This window comes from Raphanus sativus, chromosome 5 (assembly GCF_000801105.2).
Source record: "Raphanus sativus cultivar WK10039 chromosome 5, ASM80110v3, whole genome shotgun sequence".
Lineage (NCBI taxonomy): Eukaryota > Viridiplantae > Streptophyta > Magnoliopsida > Brassicales > Brassicaceae > Raphanus > Raphanus sativus.
Window position 1 is genome coordinate 16,851,758 of NC_079515.1, and position 22,610 is coordinate 16,874,367.

Consider the following 22,610-nt stretch of genomic DNA (forward strand, 5'->3'; position numbering starts at 1 on the left):
CCATAACTTCTGTCTTTCTTTTTTATCAAATGCTTTTCTTAATAGAGATCTTCAAGAAGAGATTTTCATGATTCTGCCTCCAGGTTATATACCAAAAGAGGGGCAAACCTTGTCATCAAATGAAGTCTGCAAATTGAGAAAGTCCTTATATGGATTAAAGCAGGCTTCAAGGAAATGGTTTCTTAAATTTAGTTTCACTCTACTCTCTCTGGAATTCTGTAAATCTCACACGATCACACTTTTTTATCAAGAATGTTTCTGGTACATATGTGGATGTCTTGGTATATGTTGATGACATAATCATCGCCAGAAACAATGATGAAGCAGTTGAGTTAGGATACGTATTCTATGCAAATCCAAAAACTATGGAAACTTCCATATTCGGTTAAAGATGTTTCATAAATCTACACCCTAAATCTACTCTAAATCTTTTAGAGAATAATTTCTCCCACGTTTTTCTCTTCCTCCCACTATTGTTTTCTCTTTGATCTTTGTTTTTTTCTCTTCTTCATCGACATAATCTTTTCTTCATTCTATTAATATAACATGTTTCTAATCTATGTTAAATCTGGTGAATGGAAAATATGAAAAAAATTTCGTTTATATGTTTGTGTGTCACGTTCTCTGCTACTGGTTTGGAAGAAAAAGAACGAGTCAATTTGATTTGAATAAAGAGCTTTGTGATTCAAGAGTATTATTTTTTTTCCAGACCTGTAGTTAACGGTTCCAAAAAACAAAACAAAAACTAGTAGGTTCACCTCTCATTGGTTTTAATATTTTATCTATTAACAGTAACACCAAACAACAACATATTATATCCTTTTACAGTCAGTAACACCAAACCACAAGAACATTACATTCTTTGAGGAGAATTCATTTTTCTTGTGTATTGTTTACTCTGCTCCATCTGTGGAGTAGTCAGTTTCTCGCGAACGCAGATGCAACACGAAAGAAGTAATGCCCTGATGATCGAAGTTTTTTTTTTCAAAAACAAACCTGCAACTTTTTCATTTGGACCTTTTCTTCGATATATTAAGTAAGAACATTTAGGCCTCTCAATAAGCTTTTGAAAACATGAAAATGGATTTTGAAACATCTACTAGCAACATTTGTAACCAAAAATTTGAGCAACTCTTTTTGGCAACTGGTAATCAGCTTGCATTGCAGGATCTATCATTAAAGAACACCATAATGGTGAGTCAACCTTCAAGAACCAATGTTTCTTGGATCATCTCTCATTTCATGGAAATCAAAGAAACAAGATGTTGTCTCACATTCTTCATACAAATCTGAATATCGAGAAATGTTAGTTGCAATCAAGGAAGTTATTTGGATTGTGAATCTTCTTGGTCAACTTCCAGCACTACAGTCTAAGCCGGTAGCTTTCTTTTTTGACTTCACAGCAACTATACATATCGCAAACAGTCTAATTTTCCATGAGAGAACTAAGCATGTGGAATTGGATTGTCATCTCATGTATATATTTCCCCTTATCTTTACATCTTTTCTCTAGGTATCTCATGTTGTTTGAAAATGATTCTTTTAGAGATATGTTGCGGATCTGCTTATTTTAATTTTGTTGTCATGCCACCATAAATGTATTCATGTTGTTGAGAACATAATTTTGCAGGATTGTTCTATGATCTTGAAGTTCTTTTCGATTTTGTTTTCAGTTCGAAAATTTCTCTTCCATGAGAGAATTACCCTCTGTTTTTGGAAGATATAAAATAGGTGATATATGTGGAGAAGTGAGCTCATTAATTATTGTGAAAATTTATGTGCCTAAAGGTTTGCTGCTTTTTTAGTTTTTTTTTCTTTTTGTATTTTGATTTTGTGACGTTATCTGTGGAACTTTTGAATTAATTTATCATGAACCAGTTTCTATATAGCCCGAATAGACAACATTTCCGTGATTGTCAAGCACTAGATTACCTCCTTTACAAGATTTTTTTTCTTGTTGACAGATGCTTATAGCAATACCTCTTCAAATGAAGTGGGTTCTAGATTGATAAAATGTGCACAATATTAACCTATTCTCATGTTGTTTTGAATAACAAAATACCCAGTAGCCGTGTCTCTCCGCTAACTTATGGAGTAATAAATATACATGTCTTGTCGATAAAATTTTATGCTTACACCCTTTCAATTGGTAGTGGCTTTTGTATTGATAACATGGGCACAGTACTAGCATGTGCTCTTGTTGTTTTGAATAACAAAATACTCAGTAGCCGCATTTCTCTTCCAACTTATGGGATAATAAATATCCATGTACTTATGTTATATCCATGACTATTGATTTTAATATCTGATTTTTCCTTTGACATTTGTAGATTAAAGTAACCTTTAAAGATGGTGAGTTTTTAAAGGATGTGTGAAAAAAATATAGCTATAGTTTAGATGTTGTCATTTTGAAGCTTCAAGATGAAACTAAGCCAAATTTTCCAAAAACTGGATTTCGTGTTTCAAGCAAGGTTGTCAAGAAGATTTTGATTTGGATTTTGGCTCTCATATAGATATACAGATCTGTATCTCTCAGTGTAATAATGAAAATATTTTTTTATAATTCTTGATTATTACTCTTAATAAATTAACTATTTTCTTGCTTTGTGGTTGTGTTGACAGAACCTCCCATGAATCCTTGTACTACGGGAAAGCATCTGTGAAAGGCTAACTTCGTAGAATTTATTTTTAGACAGATTGTATTACAACCAAGGTAAGTAACCAGATATATGTTGTTCTGTTAAATTCTCTAATAGGTAATTCTCTAATTCTCTAATTTTTCTACTATATTTTTAAAAGATTTTACTGTTTAATTCTTTGTTTCATCTGTCACATCTCTAATAGAAAATTGTCTATTTTTCTGTGTGACCGGGAAGTTCTAGTGGACGTGTTGTTGGTATCAATGGAAAGGTAATTAGATTCCACTTCTGGTCCCGATTGAACCAATATGAACTGGTTGAGAAAGGTCTAGGATTTGCCATTCGTTCATAATTATTATTATGCTAGGCACGGAGTCAACTTACATGGAAAATCCTAGATCTGGCTCAACCAGTTCATATTGGTTCAATCGGGACCAGAAGTGAATTCAATTATCCTTCCACTGATATCAACAATAGGTCCACCAGAACTTCTCTGTCATACACAAAAATACCAAACAATTTATCTATTAGAGATGTGACAGGAAAACATAGAACTAAACAGTTATCTATTAGAGATGTGATAGAAAATATCAGAGAATTAAACAATTTTATATAAGAGAATTAAACAGAAGAACATATATTTAGTTACTTACCTTAGTTATAGAACAATCTATCTGAAAATAAAGTCTATGAGATTGGTCTTTTATAGAGGCTTCCCCGTAGTACACGGATTCCTAGGAGATTTGTTCAACATAACTACAAAAGGAAAAATGGTTAATTTAAGAGTAATAATCCATCAAATTATAAAATTATTTACCTGATTAGACCGAAAGATACATATTTGTGTAGCTCTACAGGAGATCCAAAATCCAAAGCAAAATATCCTTGCCAAACCTTGCTGGAAACACTAAATCCAATTTTGGAAATTTTGGCTTAGTTCCATCGTGAAGCTTATGGAACATCCAAATTATAATTATATTTTTTCACACATCCTTTATAGACTTATCCATCTTTAAAGGTTACTTTAATCATCAAAAGTCAAAATCAAAATCAGATATTAAATCAATAATAAATTATATTTACATCAATATTATCATAACATGAGTACATGGATATCTATTACGCCATAAGTTGGCGGAGCAATGCGGATACTGAGTATTTTTTTATTCAAAAAAACATGAGAACATGCTAGTATTGTGCTCATGTTGTCAATTGAGAACCCACTTTCATTTGAAGGGATGTTAGCATAAACTTTTGTCGACAATAAAACGAAAAAAAAATTATTAAAGGAGCCAATCTGATGCTTGACAATCACGGCAATGTTGTCTATTTGGGTTTTGCAGAAACTGGTTCATGATTAATTGATTCAAAAGTTTCATAAAAAATGTCACAAAACCAAAATGCAAAAGTATATATGAGGAAAAGAGAAAAAAAAAACCAAAAAAGCAGCAAACTAACTTTCAATATATAACATAACAGATAAAAATTAATACAATCTAGAAACTTTTATGATACATATTTAATTCGATTTAATTTTTTTTTATAGAGATACATCTAAATTTGAGATATGTAAGGTTTCCGTCATTTTAATTGATACTCCCTCTGTTTCAAATAATACATATTATAAGATTTTCACACTTATTAAGAAAACATATTAAAACATATTTATTACTGCATAGTTTTTTGTACTTTTATGTTTCCTATATTTCTAAACCAATAAGATTTCAAGAAATGTAATTAATATTTTTGAAAACCACAATTCTTTCATTATTATTTGACAAAAATTACATTGAAAAGATAAAAAAATACATCTTTTTGAAACATAAATTTTCCTAGAACATGGATCTTATTGAAACGGAGGGAGTATAAGATAACATACAAGCACTAGGTTGATGCACACAAAAAAAAAGCACTAGATATTTTCCCACGTTGTGTCTTATAATTTTTTCTCCAATCATTTATTTACGTGTATTTTAAATTGTTCAGTAAAATTTGTAGCCAAAAAATTGGAAGATGAATGTTAGATTAATTAGAAGAATGTAACGATTGCTACTAATTATTTTCAGGTTTCAAAATAAAATATGAAAGGATCGAAAAATATATTTCTAAAAAGAAGAATTCAAAAAAGAAAGTTCGAATTGAAAATGAATTTTGAAAATGATTATTTTTGTTATTTATTTAAATATTTATTTATATTTTTTCTAACACAAATATTTATTTATATTTATATCTATTAATTAAGGATAGAAATTGTTTACCCTCTTTAATTTACTAGATGAAATACACATAACTAACCCACTTTCTAAATATTAGTGGATTTTGCCATTGTTAAAAAATGCTGCCATTGCCAATGTTTTAAAATATATATATATATATATATATATATATATATATATATGTTATTGCCCTTGGCTTTTTTCTTTTGAATTAAATTTAACATTCAATTCAAATAAAAAAAGGCTGCCATAGCCAATGTTAAAAAATGTATTGCTTGGTAACTGAGAAGAAGTTGGTTCTTTGTTCAATATCAAAAACTGTAACCCATGATCTTCTTATATATGTATTAGATGAAGATTTGATTTGTTAATACATACTATATTGACAGACACTGAATATTATTGTTTGGCCTAATTAGTACGACTTTAAAGGATCTTAACATTATTTCCTATATATTATCTCAGAAATATTTTCCTTATGTCATCACCACAATGATTTAGAAAGAAAAATTACATGACATACTAGCAATTATAATATGGCTTGAAGTTAATTGTGACATAGACATTTAGCTTATATGTTTATTGTGTGCTGAAAACTGTATACTGTGGGCCAAAGGTTGAATCTCATCATCAGTGTACTCAAAATAACCAGTAGCAGCGCATCTACGTTGTAGCATATTTCAGTATAAACTGCTTCAGATATTACCTTGACTTCTTTGATTCTTTTAGGTATATGTTGCCAACTGAAATATGATAACTCGACCACCTAGTTATGTACTGCTCAATGAAACTACTATCTGCCGAAAATAAAATAATGTAAACCGTGAGTTCATGCAGGAATGTTCACAATAAAAAACTATCTTGTTAAAACATCAGTCAGTTACCCAAAACTGATAGTTCTACTGGTAAATCCTTCTTCCCAAAGGATAAAGATGTTATGTTCAAATTTCAGCAGTTGCAGGAGGGATTAAACAAAGCTCTTGTCCCTAGCCCAAAAGATTATAGCATTAGGCTCAGAACTTCTTGAACTAAAAAACATCGGCCACTACCCTAGATAAGATGCCATGATAATGTAGTTTCTGAACACATAGGGTCTGTACACACGCGAAGACCCCATCCACACCTTCAGTTATATATGCATAAAACTAAATTACTGAACATCTATTCTTTATTAACAGCCAAAAACGACATTATCGAGCACTACAACAAAAATTAAAATCAAATAAGGGGAAGAAAGGAACAACCTAAAGTAGCGACTAAATCTTATCGTTTGTAGAACTTCCTCTCAAGGAAACCCAAAACATCACCAACTAGAAGATTTTATCAAAAGAAATTAGGAGCATTTATTTAAGTTAATGAGGTAGTTTTCCTCAAGAGAAGAAAAAAAGGAAGAGGATTCTCATCTCTGCTAAAGAACCTTGGGATATCACAAGATAAGAGAGAAGAAGCAAATGACTCAACACAATATGAAACTTTTAGGCGTGACCCCTTGTTCAGATATTGTATCCAATACTGAATAAAACAGGAAAAAAAATGCATCAGTCCTGGTTCCACTACCATTTCTAGATCACAAAGATAGGGGGCAACAAGCCAACAAGAGAAGTTACCTTGCAAGATTTTTTGGCACCGGTAAATAATGGACTTCAGACCAATTGGCCAGAACATAGAGCTGTTGGGTTTGGTTCAATCTGTACAGAATCATGTTGGATCGCTTATTCCCTGATTCTTCCATCTTGGGAAAAGCCTTTGAATCTCTCTCTTTCTCTTTCTACATTAGTTTCTGATCTTGATGGTGAATTCACGATGGTCCACTGAATATCTTGTCCCCCTCCCCCTCCTCTCCATCCTCAGAAAATAATTCAAACTCACACACACAATCAATTTTCTTATGGATCTTAAGAAATGTGTATAGATGTAAAGAAACTAACCAAATGGAGCTTGGTTGGTTTGGCAGCCAGGAGCTTGGTTTCTATCGGAAAGATTTGCAGCTGTACACCAATATGTCTCTCATTTGGTAACCAGGACTATTGATGTAAAATGTCCATCCCTGAAGTAGTCGCTGACGTAGTTGCTGAAAGAGATGTCTTGTTGAGTGATGAAGACCATGTGGAGTCGAGATGCTGAGCTGGAGTCAATAGACTTGGAGAGCAAGAGAGTATCTTGGAGATATGGAAAGAGGAATAAACTTGAGAAGCAATGACTTAAAGGAAGAGGAATAATTGCATTCCAAGAAAAGGAAAGTTGCACTTATTGTTATAGAAAATGTCCATATTCATGTTGCCTTGGAAACTAGATTTCGGGAACGTGGAGAATAATATAAAATAGCTATGGAGTCGTCTGTATGAAGACAGAGACATAGAGGCTGAGTTTATAGAGAGAGAGAGAAGCTCTTGGAAGTGTTCCGAGTTGTGCTGAAGCAGTGGCTGAATTACTTGACGGAGGAGATATATAAGCGGTGTAGCTTAGGAATCTTTCAGTAGCGTGTGTTAGGGTGTTAACACTAGACGTGTAAAAGCTGAATTAAGCAGATCTTGTAATAGATTGTTTAAAGAAGATTCTAATAAAGCATAGTGGTTGCTTGTTTTGTTGTGTCTCTCGGTTTACTTTATACAGTACTATTGGGGTGCCCCTTTTGTTCCAACAAGTGGTATCAGAGCGGGTCACCTAAGTTACTGGTGAGGATCCCAAAGGCAAGAGGAAAGAAGGGAAGATAGCGTACAGCAGAAAGCATGGTGGTTGAGTTTTTGCTCGATCCAGAACAATATGGGCATTGGAAAGCAAAGATGAAGGCAAGCTTACAAAGTATTGATATGGATGTCTGGGTATCAGTAGAAGATGGCTATGAAGTTCCCAAGACAGTAGATAAAGATGGTGTTGTGGCCAACAAACCATTGGCTAAATGGACAAAATGTGAGAAGGATATGTCAAGGCACAATGCAAAAGCTTTATTTGGTATTTTTACATCAGTCACAAAGAAGCAGCTAGATCTTATTCAAGGATGCAAGAATGCAAAAGAGGCGTGGGATATTCTGCAATTACACTTTGAAGGAACTGAGAAGGTTAAGAGCTTAAGGATGGATTTTCTCAAATCAAAATTTGAGAACTTTAAGATGAAAGAACATGAATATGTATCAGATTTTAGTTCTCAACTCAGTGGGTTAGCACAAGAAGCTCGTGTTCTAGGCATGGAATACAAGGACAAGAAACTGGTGAAAAAGTTTTTAAGGTGTCTACCAGAAAGATTCACAGCTTATAAGGCAGCAATGTTTGTGTCTCTTGACATAGATAAATTCAGCTTTCATGAAGTGGTAGAGATGGTAAAATCTCATGAGATGGAGCTTGATGACGTGGGGAATCATACTGAAGTGAATTTGGCAGTTGATGAAACAACAAGTCAAAAATCAGAGAATGAAGATGAGGTGATCAAGATGATTTGCGTGCTTCACCAAGTACTACAGGAAATGATAAAGTGGCAAGGACATGAGAAAGTTGGTTTGAGAAAGCGAAGACATGAAGCTGGCGAGCAATGTGTCAATACAGAGGTTCAATGTTACAAATGCAGAGGATATGGACACTTCAAAAGGGAGTGTCCAACTTACAAGAGACTAAGATTCAAAAGTTTTGAGGGCAATAAATTTGGTAATGCTCAGAACAAATGTGATAATTTACTGAAGCAAAAGAATAACAGTGACGTCAAGAATGAATCTGATATTGATTCAGATGATAGTGAAGAGTTGAAGAATTTGGTGGCGTTTACAACTTTTAAGTCTGGTTCTAAGACGAAATCTGCGGTGGGATCTGCATCAGCATCTGTGACAGGGGCTTCATGTGGAAGTGATGATGATGATGGGGATTTTGATCTTACTGAGAATTCTGGAAAATTGTATGAGAATTGGCTCAAACAGGTTGAGGCGAATTCAGAGTTGACAAAGGAGAAGGTCAAGCTAGAAACTCAAGTTGCTGAAGCACTTAAGTATGTTTCAGAGAAAGAAGAAGAAGGACGACAGGTTAATGCTCAACTTGCAGAGACTTAGAAGGGTTTGAGGATGCTGAATGGTGGGATGAAGCAGCTAGATCATCTTCTCAGTATTGGGAAAAGTGATCGATGTTGCCTTGGATATCAAGAAAAAAGTTCTACAGCTGGAAGTATTTTTGTATCAGCAAGAAAAACTGGGGTTTTACCTACATATGCTACAAGACCAGAGGTTAAGGTGTCTACAGAGAAGACATCCAATGGAAATACTACAGTGAAGACTGTAACTGATGTGAAGAACGCGACTGTTACACGTACTTCTACGGCAACTGCTGCGGTGACTGCTCCAGAGAGGGTTTCTAGATTGAAGAGTGCAACTCAACGGAAGTTTCGGCCTGTTTGTCATCATTGTGGTGTTATTGGGCACATTAGGCCAAGGTGTTTCAAGTTATTGAGGGAGAAGAACCAAACGGTGCAAGCTTATGGTATGAGGAGACATGGTCCTATATGTTATTCTTGTGGAGTTCAAGGACATATTCGACGTGAGTGTTTCAAGTCTGTTCAAAGGGCTAATCATGGAGGATTTGGGCTCAGGAATAAGTGGTCTAGGAGATTTGATCACTATGGAGATGGTGGAATGAGATTTCCTCCTTACTTTAGAGGATATAAATCTTCATATTAGTTTTTGACCATGATGTGACTCATAGGAGGAGAATGAAGACGTGGTTTTCTATCTAGAGGTGATGAGTTCACATACATAGTCGAAAAGGGGGACATAAGTATTAGTTCGCAGAGTACTACAGGAGGTAATACATAACATGTTGCATGAAGCTGGAGTTATATTAGAGTACGTGGGTTGATTGCCTGAGCTTAGAAAAGAAAAGAAGATATGTGCTAGAAGATAAATGGACGTTTTCCATAAAGCAAAAGGGAGTTTGCTTTAAGATGAAGTTTTCCATTAAAGAAAATGGAAACTTGCATTAAGTGTATTTGAAGAAAAGGAAAGCATGTTGAAGATGTGGAGATCAAGTTTTGCTCTGCTATATAAGAAGGGACGTACCTTATGAGAAAGATAGACCTCGTAGAAGAAAGAGAGAGGTTTCTTTAGTGTGTGTTACTTCTTGGTGTCGAAGCAGTGTTTGAAGTAGTTCATGATGGAGTCCGATGTGGACTTAGTTTTATGGCATTGGAGTTGACGTTCTGTGTGGTGGAGTTAGCCATCGTGTGGAGCTCGTGGTGAGCGTGTGGTGCGTTGAAGATAACGTGCTCCTGGTGTCACTGGTGTGCGTTAGGTGCTGACGTATTTGGTGAAGTACTTCCGAGAAGTGTAAGATTGAAGCATAGACTCTGGGGGAGTTTGTCTATAAGGCTTGACATTTAAGCATCTGAGTTTTAGCTTAGTATGCAATCAAGCAGGGGGAGAATGGTGACGTTCTGGTACATGTAGTGCATATCTCGTGGAGGAGAAGAGTATGGTGGATGACGTTCTGATGTAGATTGTGCTTATCTTATGAGGGAGAAAAGCATGGTGTGGTGCACATCTCGTGGGGGAGAAAAGCACAACTAGCATGGAAGCTTCCAGGTGAGAAACATGGTTGTTGAACCAGAAGAGTATTGTGCTTGATTGGCACACAAAGCTAAAAGGGGGAGATTGTTGATGTAAAATGTCCACCCTGAAGTAGTCGTTGACGTAGTTGCTGAAGGAGACGTCTTGTTGAGTGATGAAGACCATGTGGAATCGAGATGCTGAGCTGGAGTCAATAGACTTGGAGAGCAAGAGAGTATCTTGGAGATATGAAAAGAGGAATAAACTTGAGAAGCAAGTTTATGACTTAAAGGAAGATGAATAATTGCATTCCAAGAAAAGGAAAGTTTCACTTATTGTTATGGAAAATGTCCATATTCATGTTGCCTTGGAAACTAGATTTCGGGAACGTGGAGAATAATATAAAATAGCTATGGAGTCGTATGTATGAAGACAGAGACATAGAGGCTGAGTTTATAGAGAGAGAGAGAGAGAGAAGCTCTTGGAAGTGTTCCGAGTTGTGCTGAAGCAGTGGCTGAACTACTTGACGGAGGAGATATATAAGCGGTGTAGCTTAGGAATCTTTCAGTAGCGTGTGTTAGGGTGTTAATACTAGACGTGTAAAAACTGAATTAAGCAGATCTTGTAATAGATTGTTTAAAGAAGATTTTAATAAAGCATAGTGGTTGCTTGTTTTGTTGTGTCTCTCGATTTACTTTCTTCAGTACTATTGGAGTGCCCCTTTTGTTCCAACAAGGACAGCTCAGCAGGCTTACTTACCCACGACTTAAACCCTCTCCTTAGTCATTCCCCTCACCTATAAATAGACCTTCACTCCCTTAGTAAATTCCCACACCGACCCGACCATAGAAATCTGAAAGAACCCAAGCATTAAGGTAAACTTTATAGTCTTTAGCTTTTCTTTTAAATTTAGTTTTTAATTCTGTATTTAAATTTAGGTTTAAATTTTAGATTAGCCGTATCCAAGAATTTCCGTTAATTTTTGTTGAGGAGTGATCCGTGAGGTTTCAACACTCGAGGAGGGGTGTTGTGAGTGTCATTGGTCCACCTGAAGTCCATGCCTTACTCAGTTCTGTACCAAAATTAGTTTCAGGCAGAACAAGAAGACACTTTGATAGAGTAGCTACTGTAGCCCGTGTTGCTGCATGACAATGCAGCCTTGTTATGCTACTTCAGTCGGCCTTCTGAGACTTTGTGACTAGGGTCGATGTGGGCAGTTAGCTTTTTCAGTTGAATTTTGGAGACTTATATCTAGAGCCGATGTGGATGCGGCGGTGGATTATCAATGGCAAGGGGCAAGCCTCAAATGTCGATGATGATTTAGCCACACATGAATACTGGATAATTCAGTTAATTGATTGCTTTATTTTTGCATTGCATATAACTTGAAATATTTGATCTTGATGTTTGATGATTGCTGCATTTGGAGGGAATTGTTTTATTGTTAGGGAACCCTGACTCACTGAGCAAATAGTTGTTCATTAGACTCTTTGTTTTGCAGGTAACCTTAGAGGTATCTCGGATTGTAAAGGAGCAGTGCTGCTAGCATAGTGTCCTTTTGTAAATGAGTATGTATGGTAATATGTAAAACATTTGAAACTGGTTGACCTTATATATGCTTGACGTTGTTTGAATCTAAGTATTATATTAATAATAAAGGCTTGTGAATATGTTTGGGTTATATATGATATTAGTTCTAGTTCGGGACGAACCAACCAACGGTTTCAAACTCGGGTTGCAAACCTTAACTTGAAACCGCTAGGAAACCTGTTTTCGGACATTTGACCTGGGGATTCAGATTTGATCTGGGAATCTCAGATTGAATGTTTGGGCACTAGTAATAGCACATACGATTTGGTAAAAATTATTTATTTGGTCGTGCATGTTTTTTTAGATTGTTGCATGCAAAACTAATTAACTTTGACTTAATCCGAATATGGGGCGTTACAGGGATGATCTGCAAAAAGAAGAAAAAAGTAACATCATCAAACACCCGAAAAGCACACCAAAGGGAGGTAAACTAACAAACTACCAATCGCGGGACTCCAAAAAGGTTGATAAAACGTGTAATTTGTAAACCTTGGAGACCGAGACTTCATTAATCTTAACAGAAAGTAATTAGACCACCACTGGCCTAGCCGCGAATGATCAACATATATAAGTTTCAGATTCCTACTAAAGGTTAAGTTAAAGGTTCTGGAAAGCGAAGGATTCCTAAAAATACGGGAAATCTCATCAAAACACACGAGAAATTTGGAGAAATCGCATAAAAAAACCTCAAAGTGTCACTTACTAACACTTTAAACTTTGAAGTTTTTTTACTAACACTTTTAACTTTCAAAGTGATATTTGTATCATAAAAAAACTCCAAATAAAAAAATTGACCGGTTCAGCAGGTAATTTTTCAAAAATAATTATTTAATTAATAAAATAAACAAAATAAATAAATAAAAATCCAAAAAATAAATAAAAATCGAAAATTTAATAAAATTTACAAAAATAAAAAAATCAAAAAAATAAATTAAAATTTTAGAAAATTAAATAAATATATTAAAAATTTAATTATTTTCTAAAATATTAATAAAAATAACTAAAAAATTAATAATAAATAAGATTAAATTTAAATGGAGAATAACTAAATAAAAAGTTCACAATTTTTTTAAAAAAATGGAAAATATAAAATTTAAATTCACTAGTGACGATGATGGTTTCTCACATAACCATTAACAATTACGATAATTGCCATATCTCCAACGATAGTTTCCAACAACATCTTGAAAATGACAAAAAAAAATTTTTTCAAACTTTTGAATTTTCATTTTTTTGAAATATATGAATTTTTATTTTCTGTTTTTGTAATTTGATCTCATTTAGTTTTGAATTTTAATTTTCTAAATTTTAATTAATTTTCTGATTTTTTTAATTTTCTGATTTTTATTAATTAATATATAATTACATAAGAATCAAAAAAGTTAGAAAATTTTCCGAAATTAATTATTATTTAGAAAATTAAAATTCAAAAATAAATCAGATCAAACTAAAAACAGAAAATAAAAAAAATTCAAAAGTTTTGATGTAGCTATTTTCTCGCCATCAAGCGTCTGTCTCATTGTTACGATGCCTCCTTTCATGGTTCATTGATGTTTGAAGAAGATAGAGCTCAAGCCGCCATGGAAGGACGTTCTTATGCTGAGGATAGTCGTCTCAGAGGCGTCTCCCTTGGGACCGATGCGTTGATGTTTGAAGGAAAAACGGTTTCTCGAGCCCTAGTCGCCATGGAAGCTTCTGGAGGTTCTTATACAAAGAAGAGTACTAGTTATCTCGCCTGCATGGTCAACATCTACGGATCTGTGAGTTCGATGGCCAAAGATCAAATCGGTTGCAGGGCTTTGCAGAAACTGGTGGAGGAAGGAACGTTTCATGATTTCAACGCTATATTCCTTGGAATCATTAACCATCTCATCCATGTTTCAATGGATCAGTTTGGGAATTACTTGGTCCAGAAGATGATTGATCTGTGTGACGAGGAGCAGCGAACGTTGATTGTGAGTGTGTTGACCTCAAATCCACTCGACCTAATCCAAATCTGTCTCAACAATTACGGGTACGCCTGCCTTTTCATTTTAACATGAGTTATCAATGAGACGTTTCATATTTTGTTGAAAATCATTCTTGGTTTTTGAGCAAAGAAGAAAACTTTTAACTATATTTGGGAAACTTTTGAAATCAATTCTCTATTTTATAAAGTGAAAGCAACATTCATTCGGTAGAGAAGATAATTTCAGTTTTTTTTTTTGACTTTTTTACTGCTTTTGGCAGCAACACATTAAACTTCAAACACATTAAGCGAAAGCTGAGACCTTTGGATAAAAGCATTGAAATCCGCTTTCTGATTCTGCGTTTCTTTTGGGAATGAAACAGGACACGGGTTGTCCAGAAGATGATTGAAAGGGTGAAAACGAAAAAGCAGATTCAGATGGTGAAGTCAGGTCTTGAACCCTGCTGTCTTGCTCTGGTCAAAAGTTTGAACCCTTTTTCACTATCAAAAAATACAAAAAATAGCGCCATGTAGCTAGCTTCATTATGTCTCGTTCCAAACAAACAAAAAATACAAACCTAATTTTTTTCATTCTTCTATTTTTCTCCCTTCTCTTAGTCTTTGTTTTCTAAATAAAAGGCGCAATGGCGGGTGAGCAAATGAAACCTGCTGCTTCTCTACTTCTAGTGTTGAACTTCTGCATGTACGTGATAGTTTTAGCGATTGGAGGATGGGCTATGAACCAAGCAATTGACCACGGATTCGAAATTGGTAAGAACACAATCAAAATTTGAAGTCATCTCCACCTATGATTGCTTGGTTATCGGTTTTGGTTTCTTCTAGTCTGTTTGCTTTTGGTATGTATAGTTTGCTCTGTTGTTCTTTTAACTTTTTAACATTTCGGGTTCTTTTGGAAACAAGGCCCTGATCTCAAGCTGCCGGCACATTTCTCCCCAATTTATTTTCCGATGGGAAACGCAGCCACAGGATTCTTTGTGACATTCGCGTTGCTTGCGGGAGTAGTTGGTGCGGCTTCCACAATCTCAGGCCTTAGCCACATTCGTTCTTGGACCGTGGGAAGCTTACCAGCTGCAGCCGGAGCTGCAACTATTGCATGGACTCTCACAGTCCTTGCCATGGGGTAAATATAAACTATATTAACCTATCTCTTGTCTCACAAGCAAGCACATCATGTTTTGAGACATTAATGGTATGACGAATAATTATTTCATCAACAGATTCGCCTGGAAAGAAATCGAGCTTCACGTGCGAAATGCAAAACTGGTGATAATTTTTCTCTATTCCTAAATCTTATTATAGATTTTAGTTTTGAAAAACCCATAATTATTGGCTTCATTGTCCCTCCTTTTCTTTGTAGAGAACCATGGAGGCGTTCTTGATCATACTCTCAGTCACACAGCTTATTTACATCGCTGCTGTTCACGGCGTTAGGAGACCTACCTAAGAAATTGTGGGCTTTCGGTTTCTTTCTACTTTGCATGTCAATCATCCCGAAACTCGGGATGGGTGTGCTGAGTGTTTGTGCCCGTGTATGATGTTATTTTCATAGGAAGTTGATGAACAAAAAGTTTTAGTTAAATTCACGCATTCTTAATGTACAAAAGGGTCAGATCTTGTTTTGAGGCTTGAAATAGATCCGGCTTCGACAGATAACTAATGAACTATATAGAGATGATCAATGATAAGATTTAGTCATGAATCTACAATCCATTTAATGAACAAATGTTTCCTGTTAAGGATGTTGGTCTTGTTCGTATGTTGCTAAAATCCGCCCACACTATTATCTATCAAAGACAATGTACAGAGAAGAGTGAACAGACCGTGAATCCTGTTTTTTTTGTGTTGTCTTTGAGCTTTGGCTGTCATGCACGTCCAACTTTATCTAACTCCTGCTCTTCCGCAGCATAATGCAGAGATAACATGTTAATGAGATGGTCTGACATAATAGACAATGTTGGTAAAGATTCACACAAGAACAACAATCTATTCTATGTTAGGAGATGAGTTTATGCTAGCTGCCATTTTTTAACAAGAATTTGTGACAACCAAAACAAAGAATTTATTCTATAAACACAATCAAAGTTTTTGAGAACAGAATGATATGAAATACCAGGACGCAATTATGCACTGGCATATAAACTTCAGATTCCTGCGAGACTATAATATAGTTGTGGATCAACCGGAAATTCTCACTATTATCTTACCAAGCATGAGTTGAGTTTTCAGGTAGCTTGGCAATTTGACATTTAGTTGTAAATAAATTCAGAAACTACTATGAATAACAAGCACAATAACGAAAAAATTGGAAAAGGCTCTTGGAGAAGGTTCTCAAATTGAATAAACTAACTGAAACTCCGAGCTAAACCCAAGATTCTAACTCCACGAACCCTCTTACTAGACCGTTTAGATGGTCAGAAGATTAGGTGAAGTATTGATGAATCCAAGGACACCATCCAGAAAAGCAGAAAACATAGTAGTTAGAAGCCTCGGCCAGGTAAAGTACATGTAGCAAGAATCAATAAACCAAGACTAACCTGTGTGTTTTAACTGTCAGATCCAGTCAGTGCATCAAACAAACCGCAGCAACTTAACCACGAAGTTGGTGGACCAGGCAACAAGAGACGCTGCATACGTCACAGGACTTTCAGGCAACTGAAAAAAGAGAGAGGAATTTATATGTAAAATGATGCAAGAAGAAAAGAGATGCTACCTTCTCCTCAGAGGACACTGGAGCTTGAGGTTCTCTTATACTCTCTACGTTTCTGCTTGTTCCAGCAGCCACCTTACCATCCTGAGAAGCTAAGTCCACAATGTTTTTCTTGTCATTGATTCCTCTTTGAAGTGCAATAGCAATGCCTCCAAGTCCCTGAGTAGGATGATCTGATATCTCTTTAGCAGTGTCCTTGACCAAACCAGATGGATCCTTTGTCCCACCAAACTCTCCATTTCCTTGAGAAGCAGGGGAGCTTAAACTGCTATCATCACTTTCCCTATCATCTTGCCTTCCTTGTCCGTCATCTTCACAAAGTCTCAAACAAATACTATACTGAGTAAACAAAAAAATACAAAGTCACTTCTTCATCAGTTTCCAACAAAGCGTAGCTCTCAAGTAAATGAAGGAAGCACCAATTTACTGAAAGATCTTTAGCTCAAACACATATGATTCTAAACACACAAAAAGGCACAAATGATGGAGCAGTATTCAAACGGGATCTCCCTCCCTTAAACATCAATCACGGCGCGGAAACCATTCGAAAATCCATAAACACCGTTCTAGTCTAGAAGAATCTAGCAACAACGAATCCTGAGATCAAAAATCGAGCGGGAGATGATGAAAATGTACCGTGGCGATTATCGCCATTGGATCCATTAATGTTCGTTACAGTCGATTCCTGCTGCTGCTTCTTCTTCAACGCCTTTCTCTTCTTCGCACCTGGCGGCATGATCGATCGGACGACGATTTTGAATCAAAGTTTAGTGTTTGTTCGCTTCAGTGTGTGTGTGGACTCTGACTTCTTTTTTGTCTCTACGCTGAATAAACCGGAATCAACTTTTCTTTTTTTCTTTAATTGACTCATTTACTCTTTAATTTTTTTTTTTAATTATTCAAACATGCCAAAATTAACTCTTTAATTTTATTAAATTCAACCGTAATAACATTTGCATTTTTTTTAACAAATATAATTATTCATTTACACAGAGAAAAGAAAACTAAAGTATGGTATCAGATATTGATTTAATTGGTAATAAATCACCGGCACTCCTTACATTACCGCAAATTCTACTATTATACTTTACCTGGTTACCATTTCAGAACCTATGGTTTTGAATGATGTCAACAAAAAAAACTATGGTTTTAAATCCCAATTTGAAAAATATCTACTATTATTACTTAAATAAACGATTTACAAATTGAAGTTTTTTGGGTCAACTTACAAATTGAAGTTAAAATATTTTTTTTTTAACAACTTTGAGTTTGTTTATAATCTTAACACAATTGGCAAGAGGACTTTGTCAGTAGGGACAAGAGACAAGATAGAGACTTTGTGAAGAGGAGCACAATCATGGCTTACCACAAACTTAAAGTCAAGACTTAAAAACGTGAAACCCACCTGCCAATAACCCAAAGTCCATGAGTACAAAAGAGAACCCCACCTGAGGCACAGAACAAGAAACACCTTATTATTCTATCTGTTCTACTTTCTCTCAGAACTTGCTTTAGCTCTAACACATAGCAATAGCACGAGATGAGAACCCCAACATCATTACTTACATTCAACCAGAAGATTGTGCTGCATTGCAAAAAACTCCTGATCAGACTCACCAGTAACCGTCCCAGACGCCATTACCGACATTTGAAACTTCACAAGACTTCATCATCATCATCATCGTCTGAGAAGAAACCCACCAGAGTAGTGTCTTCTTTTTTCCTTACCTTCCAAAAGAAGAAGCAGAAGAAGGAGAAGATAAAGCGGCTTAACGAGCTCAGGAGTTTCTCCGATTCCGTGAGTGATAAGAAGGCTGAATCAAGAAAGAAGGCATTTCCATCTAGTCTCAAGACATCTTGCATTGGTCAAGGTAAGGCACATTCACAAAAAGTCTCACAAGATCTTGATGCACCTAGAAACAGCACAACCGCATTCCTCCCATGAGTGATAATGATAACTTCTTGATCTGATGTTGACGTTGTAGAATCTCTCTATGTCAATAGTTTTTACAACTAGTTCTCTCTAAGAATGTATTATGAATCCAAATTAAATTCTTTGTAGTGCGGATCTTGATAAGATTTATGTGTATGATTTTAAAATATATATCAGGAAGAAGACTTTGAATTGGAATCAGAAATGATTAAAGTACAAGAATCCAGATAATTTTTTTCCAAACGGAAGAGAAGATAGACATCAATAGCTTTTGTATACATCTATCTATCCCTAAAAGCACGGACCAATGGCTTCATTCCAATCCCCCAACCCCAACCTTGCTGGCATTATCAAAACTCACCACGGTTCTAACCAGGTGAATATCCTTGAATCAGCAGCTCACAGCAACGTCTCTGTTTTATGATACGACCTACAACATCAGTGCAAGAATTTAAAAAAGTTGTCAGCAAAGAAAATGATTAATGAGCAAAAACGCAAAACAAATTAACACACAGCTAAAAAGAACCGTTACATGAAAAAAAAAACTTTTGCTACCCTCAATAGACACAAAACATTGAGAGCTGAGAAACTCGTAGTTAGGGCCTTAAAATTCCCCAAGATAAAAGCTTTCAATCAATCCTAATAGTAACTAGGCTGTGGTGTTTGTTTTCAATTTGTAATGTTATGATTTCTATTGAAGGTTGTAATTGTGGTATATAAAAAAAAGATGTTATATGGTGATATAAATATTGATTCATGAATTAATTTTTTAATTTATATCTAGATTGTTTAAACCGATGTTTGTTAAACATAGAGTTTGTCTATGGTAGTTTGTAAATTATATAATCAATAAGAACAAATCTTTGATATATATTTATATCCATTAATTTGTATGTATTAAAATATTTTTTATATATTTAGAAATGCATAAGTTCATGTTAAGTTATTAACATTATTTAGTTACAGATAAACTATAGTTGGACAGATTATATGAATATGAGAAAATAAGATTTATTTTTTTTAAATATGAACATTTTTATTTATGTAAACAAATAATTAACAGTTTTAAAGCATTATATTATTAATCAACTATTTTTTTTACTTGTGGGGGATAGACTTTTTAAAATAAAAAAGGCCCAAATAGATGTTTAACTATTTTACGCAGGGAAATGTTATTTGAAAACTTACATGTTCACAGCTAGAACCATTTGAAGTGTCTCTCCATCGAATGAGGTGTTTTGTGTTTTTTTTTGTAACAGGAGGTGTTTTGTGTTGCCAAGAATGAATCAATTTGATTTGAGATCTCTATTTATTCTTAAGTGGTTTCACGTTTTTTTAGAGGAGTGAAACTTTCATTGGCCGATATGAATGAGAATGTTGTTTGTGAATGTAAAATAAAATGTATATATAGGTGTATAAGTGAGATATCGATGAAAATAAATTTAAACTAATTATTTGAAAACTTGGTGATCAAGTTGTGTAGATAAAGAATATACTAAATTTTTGGAATATTTAGCAAAGAAGTAATGGGTATATTTTGGGTTACGTAATTAGTTAGAATTAAAGTCTTAAATATACCAAATCTTTTGTAATCAATCGATTATATAAATTCGTAATTAGCAAGTACAGTATAGTGATATCTTTAGTGCATGGGATTGATTCGTTAAGTAAATAAGATACTTAGATATCTTAGGAATAATTGGTTGATTTGTTAAGAATTTTAAATTTATATTATCCTTTTTGTTTGATATAATGTTTAATGCTAGGTGCAACGAAAACAATGTAAAATTTTCTCATTCAATTTATGTTTGAAATCTTTGCTATTATCTAAATATGGAGTAATTAGGGGTGGACGTTCGGGTACCCATTCGGGTTTTGGTTTGAGTCTATTCGGGTTTCGAGTTTTTGTGGTTAAAGATTTCAACCCCATTCGGGTTTTTAAAAATATCGGTTCGAGTTCGGTTCGGATTTTTTCGGGCTCGGTTCGGGTTCGATAACCCATTTAAATTATTTTAAAAAATTTAAAATTCATTATATACTTCAAAATTCACAAAATCTATAAACAAAATAATATATTACATATAAATTTAAATAACATGTGTCAAAATGCGAAAACTTAACATATATATTGGTTTGATTAATATTTGGATAGAGAATCAATAAATATTTTATGTATTTTTGGTGTTTTGAGTATACTTTAAATATTTAGATATGTACTTTTGAAAATTTATATTATTTGTAAGTATTTCAGACAATTTAAAAGTATTATATATCTTTTAGATGCTTTTTAATATATGTTAAATCTAAAAATAGTTAAAATATATAGATATATTAATCTAGTTCGGATACATTCGGGTACCCAAAATATTTTGGTTCGGATCGGGTTCGGTTTCGGTTCTTTAGATACCAAAAATTTGATCCCATTCGGATATCTAATTTATTTCGGTTCGGATTTGGTACTACTTTTTCGGATCGGATTCGGTTCAGTTTTTCGGGTTCTTTTTTTTGCCCAGCCCTAGGAGTAATATTGAACCATTATTAAAATATCAGTAAACCTGAATGGTTTGTAATCTAATGAGAATTTGGCAATGGTTTAATCAAAACGAAAGGTTTTAATTCGGGATATAAACTGATGTAATAAATAAAATCCGGTTTGTTTATGTTATTTAGATTTACAATATACGTGACAGTTATATGTTTTACTGTTATTTAAAAGCACATTGACGACAATTTCATGTAGATATTAAAATGTGATTCTGTGAAATATAAGTATGAAACCAAATTTATGATTAGATGTAAGACAATTCAGGTTGTAAACACTAATTGTTATATTAGTACATCATGTTATATTAGTACACATATTTCATGAAAATGTTATTTAATTGTTAAATTTAGTAAATGAAGACCAATGATAAATAATTAGAAAAAGTGCTCATGGGTTATAAATAGTTTCATGCAGACAAAACGTTCAATGGGCCTTGATATGTGTTTGGCGTTAATATCAGTCGCAGAAAACGTAAATACTAATGTGAAATTAGTGTTATTTCTCATTTGTACTTCACTTTTAATAGGATACTAGACTTTGACACGCCCGACCGGGCGAGTATTATTTTATGTTTTTAGTTTTTATTTATATTAAATGATATATTTCTAATATTTAGACATAAATTTAGATTGGAAATTAATTTTATAGTTATAACAAAAATTAAGATTAAATGTTTAACAAAATATTTTGATATAAATTTTAAATTTTCTAATTAAAATAATATAGAGATTGGTCATAATTTTTTCCAATTTCAAAATCTTAATATTCTTTAAAAAAATATAAATGAATAAAATATAATATTATACGCTGTTGTTGTTTATTTCTATAACTTGACCCATAGCCGTATAAATATTTGTTTTCACTAAATTTTTTCTTTGTACTATATATATATATAATATATATATATATATATATGTATTTGTAAATTATATGTATTACATTATTGTTAATATAACATTTTAAAACAACAATTTATTTATTACTTAGATATGGAAAAATGTAAAGATAATTTATTATTAACCAAATTTTAGAAGTTAACGTAATTATATGATAAGTTTCTGTATTTTATATGTATATTAAATAGTTGAGAGTGATTATAGGTTAGAACTTATTGTCAGCAAATATATTCTGTTTAGATATTGAATTTATTTTGGTTAAAGAAAAAAAATTAATAATCATCTATTGGTATAGGTGATTTATCTCTATCATTGATTAAGTCACTAAAAATAAAATAAATAACTTTCTTTTCTGTGAAGATGTTGTTTCCGATTTTTAAGGAAAAATCAGAGTAAAAATATGCATTTAATAATTTGAAAAGACAAGTTTTTTTAGGAATGTTAATTAATAGGTTCAGTGGCATGGAAGTGTAATTAACATTGAAAATTCAGGGGCATTTCTTAAGTGTACTTCTCTTTTAATAATAGAGACTAGAGCTTGACCCGTGCGCCCGCACGGGTATTTATTCTTGGTTCTTATATATTCTAATTTTTGA

General features: G+C 33.8%; 3 protein-coding genes and 1 long non-coding RNA gene across 11 annotated transcripts; 2 read left to right on the forward strand and 2 right to left on the reverse strand.

Moving 5' to 3' along the window:
• Nucleotides 1-5,255: 5,255 nt before the first annotated feature.
• LOC130512505 (uncharacterized) lies at nt 5,256-6,932 on the reverse strand. 2 transcript variants are annotated; one of them, XR_008946043.1, is made up of 4 exons: nt 6,784-6,927; nt 6,463-6,701; nt 5,740-6,367; nt 5,257-5,652 (listed from the first exon to the last, which is right to left on the reverse strand). It is a non-coding gene; the product is annotated as an uncharacterized LOC130512505 (long non-coding RNA). The 2 variants fall into 2 exon arrangements; XR_008946042.1 differs by having other exon boundaries at nt 5,256-5,652; nt 6,463-6,932.
• A 6,490-nt stretch (nt 6,933-13,422) lies between these two features.
• On the forward strand, nt 13,423-15,517 carry LOC108859317 (uncharacterized). Its single transcript, XM_018633209.2, has 6 exons — nt 13,423-13,978; nt 14,296-14,363; nt 14,552-14,683; nt 14,834-15,053; nt 15,151-15,196; nt 15,291-15,517. Exons 1-6 carry the CDS (start codon nt 13,515-13,517, stop codon nt 15,375-15,377), a joined length of 1,017 nt encoding a protein of 338 aa, XP_018488711.2. The 5' UTR covers nt 13,423-13,514; the 3' UTR covers nt 15,378-15,517.
• Nucleotides 15,518-15,574: 57 nt separating this feature from the next.
• LOC108859316 (uncharacterized) lies at nt 15,575-17,454 on the reverse strand. Of its 7 annotated transcripts, none has more exons than XM_018633205.2 (4): nt 17,277-17,454; nt 16,644-16,951; nt 16,468-16,557; nt 15,575-15,822 (listed from the first exon to the last, which is right to left on the reverse strand). In XM_018633205.2, the coding sequence occupies exons 1-3, from the start codon at nt 17,374-17,376 to the stop codon at nt 16,477-16,479; spliced, it is 489 nt and encodes a 162-aa protein (XP_018488707.1). In that variant the 5' UTR covers nt 17,377-17,454; the 3' UTR covers nt 15,575-15,822; nt 16,468-16,476. The 7 variants fall into 7 exon arrangements, with proteins under 7 accessions (XP_018488707.1, XP_018488709.1, XP_056842332.1 ...); XM_018633207.2 differs by having other exon boundaries at nt 15,575-15,827; XM_056986352.1 differs by having other exon boundaries at nt 15,575-15,869.
• Nucleotides 17,455-18,110: 656 nt separating this feature from the next.
• On the forward strand, nt 18,111-18,893 carry LOC108860363 (uncharacterized). Its single transcript, XM_018634252.2, has one exon. The coding sequence runs from the start codon at nt 18,181-18,183 to the stop codon at nt 18,583-18,585; it is 405 nt and encodes a 134-aa protein (XP_018489754.1). The 5' UTR covers nt 18,111-18,180; the 3' UTR covers nt 18,586-18,893.
• The last annotated feature ends 3,717 nt before the right edge of the window (nt 18,894-22,610 follow it).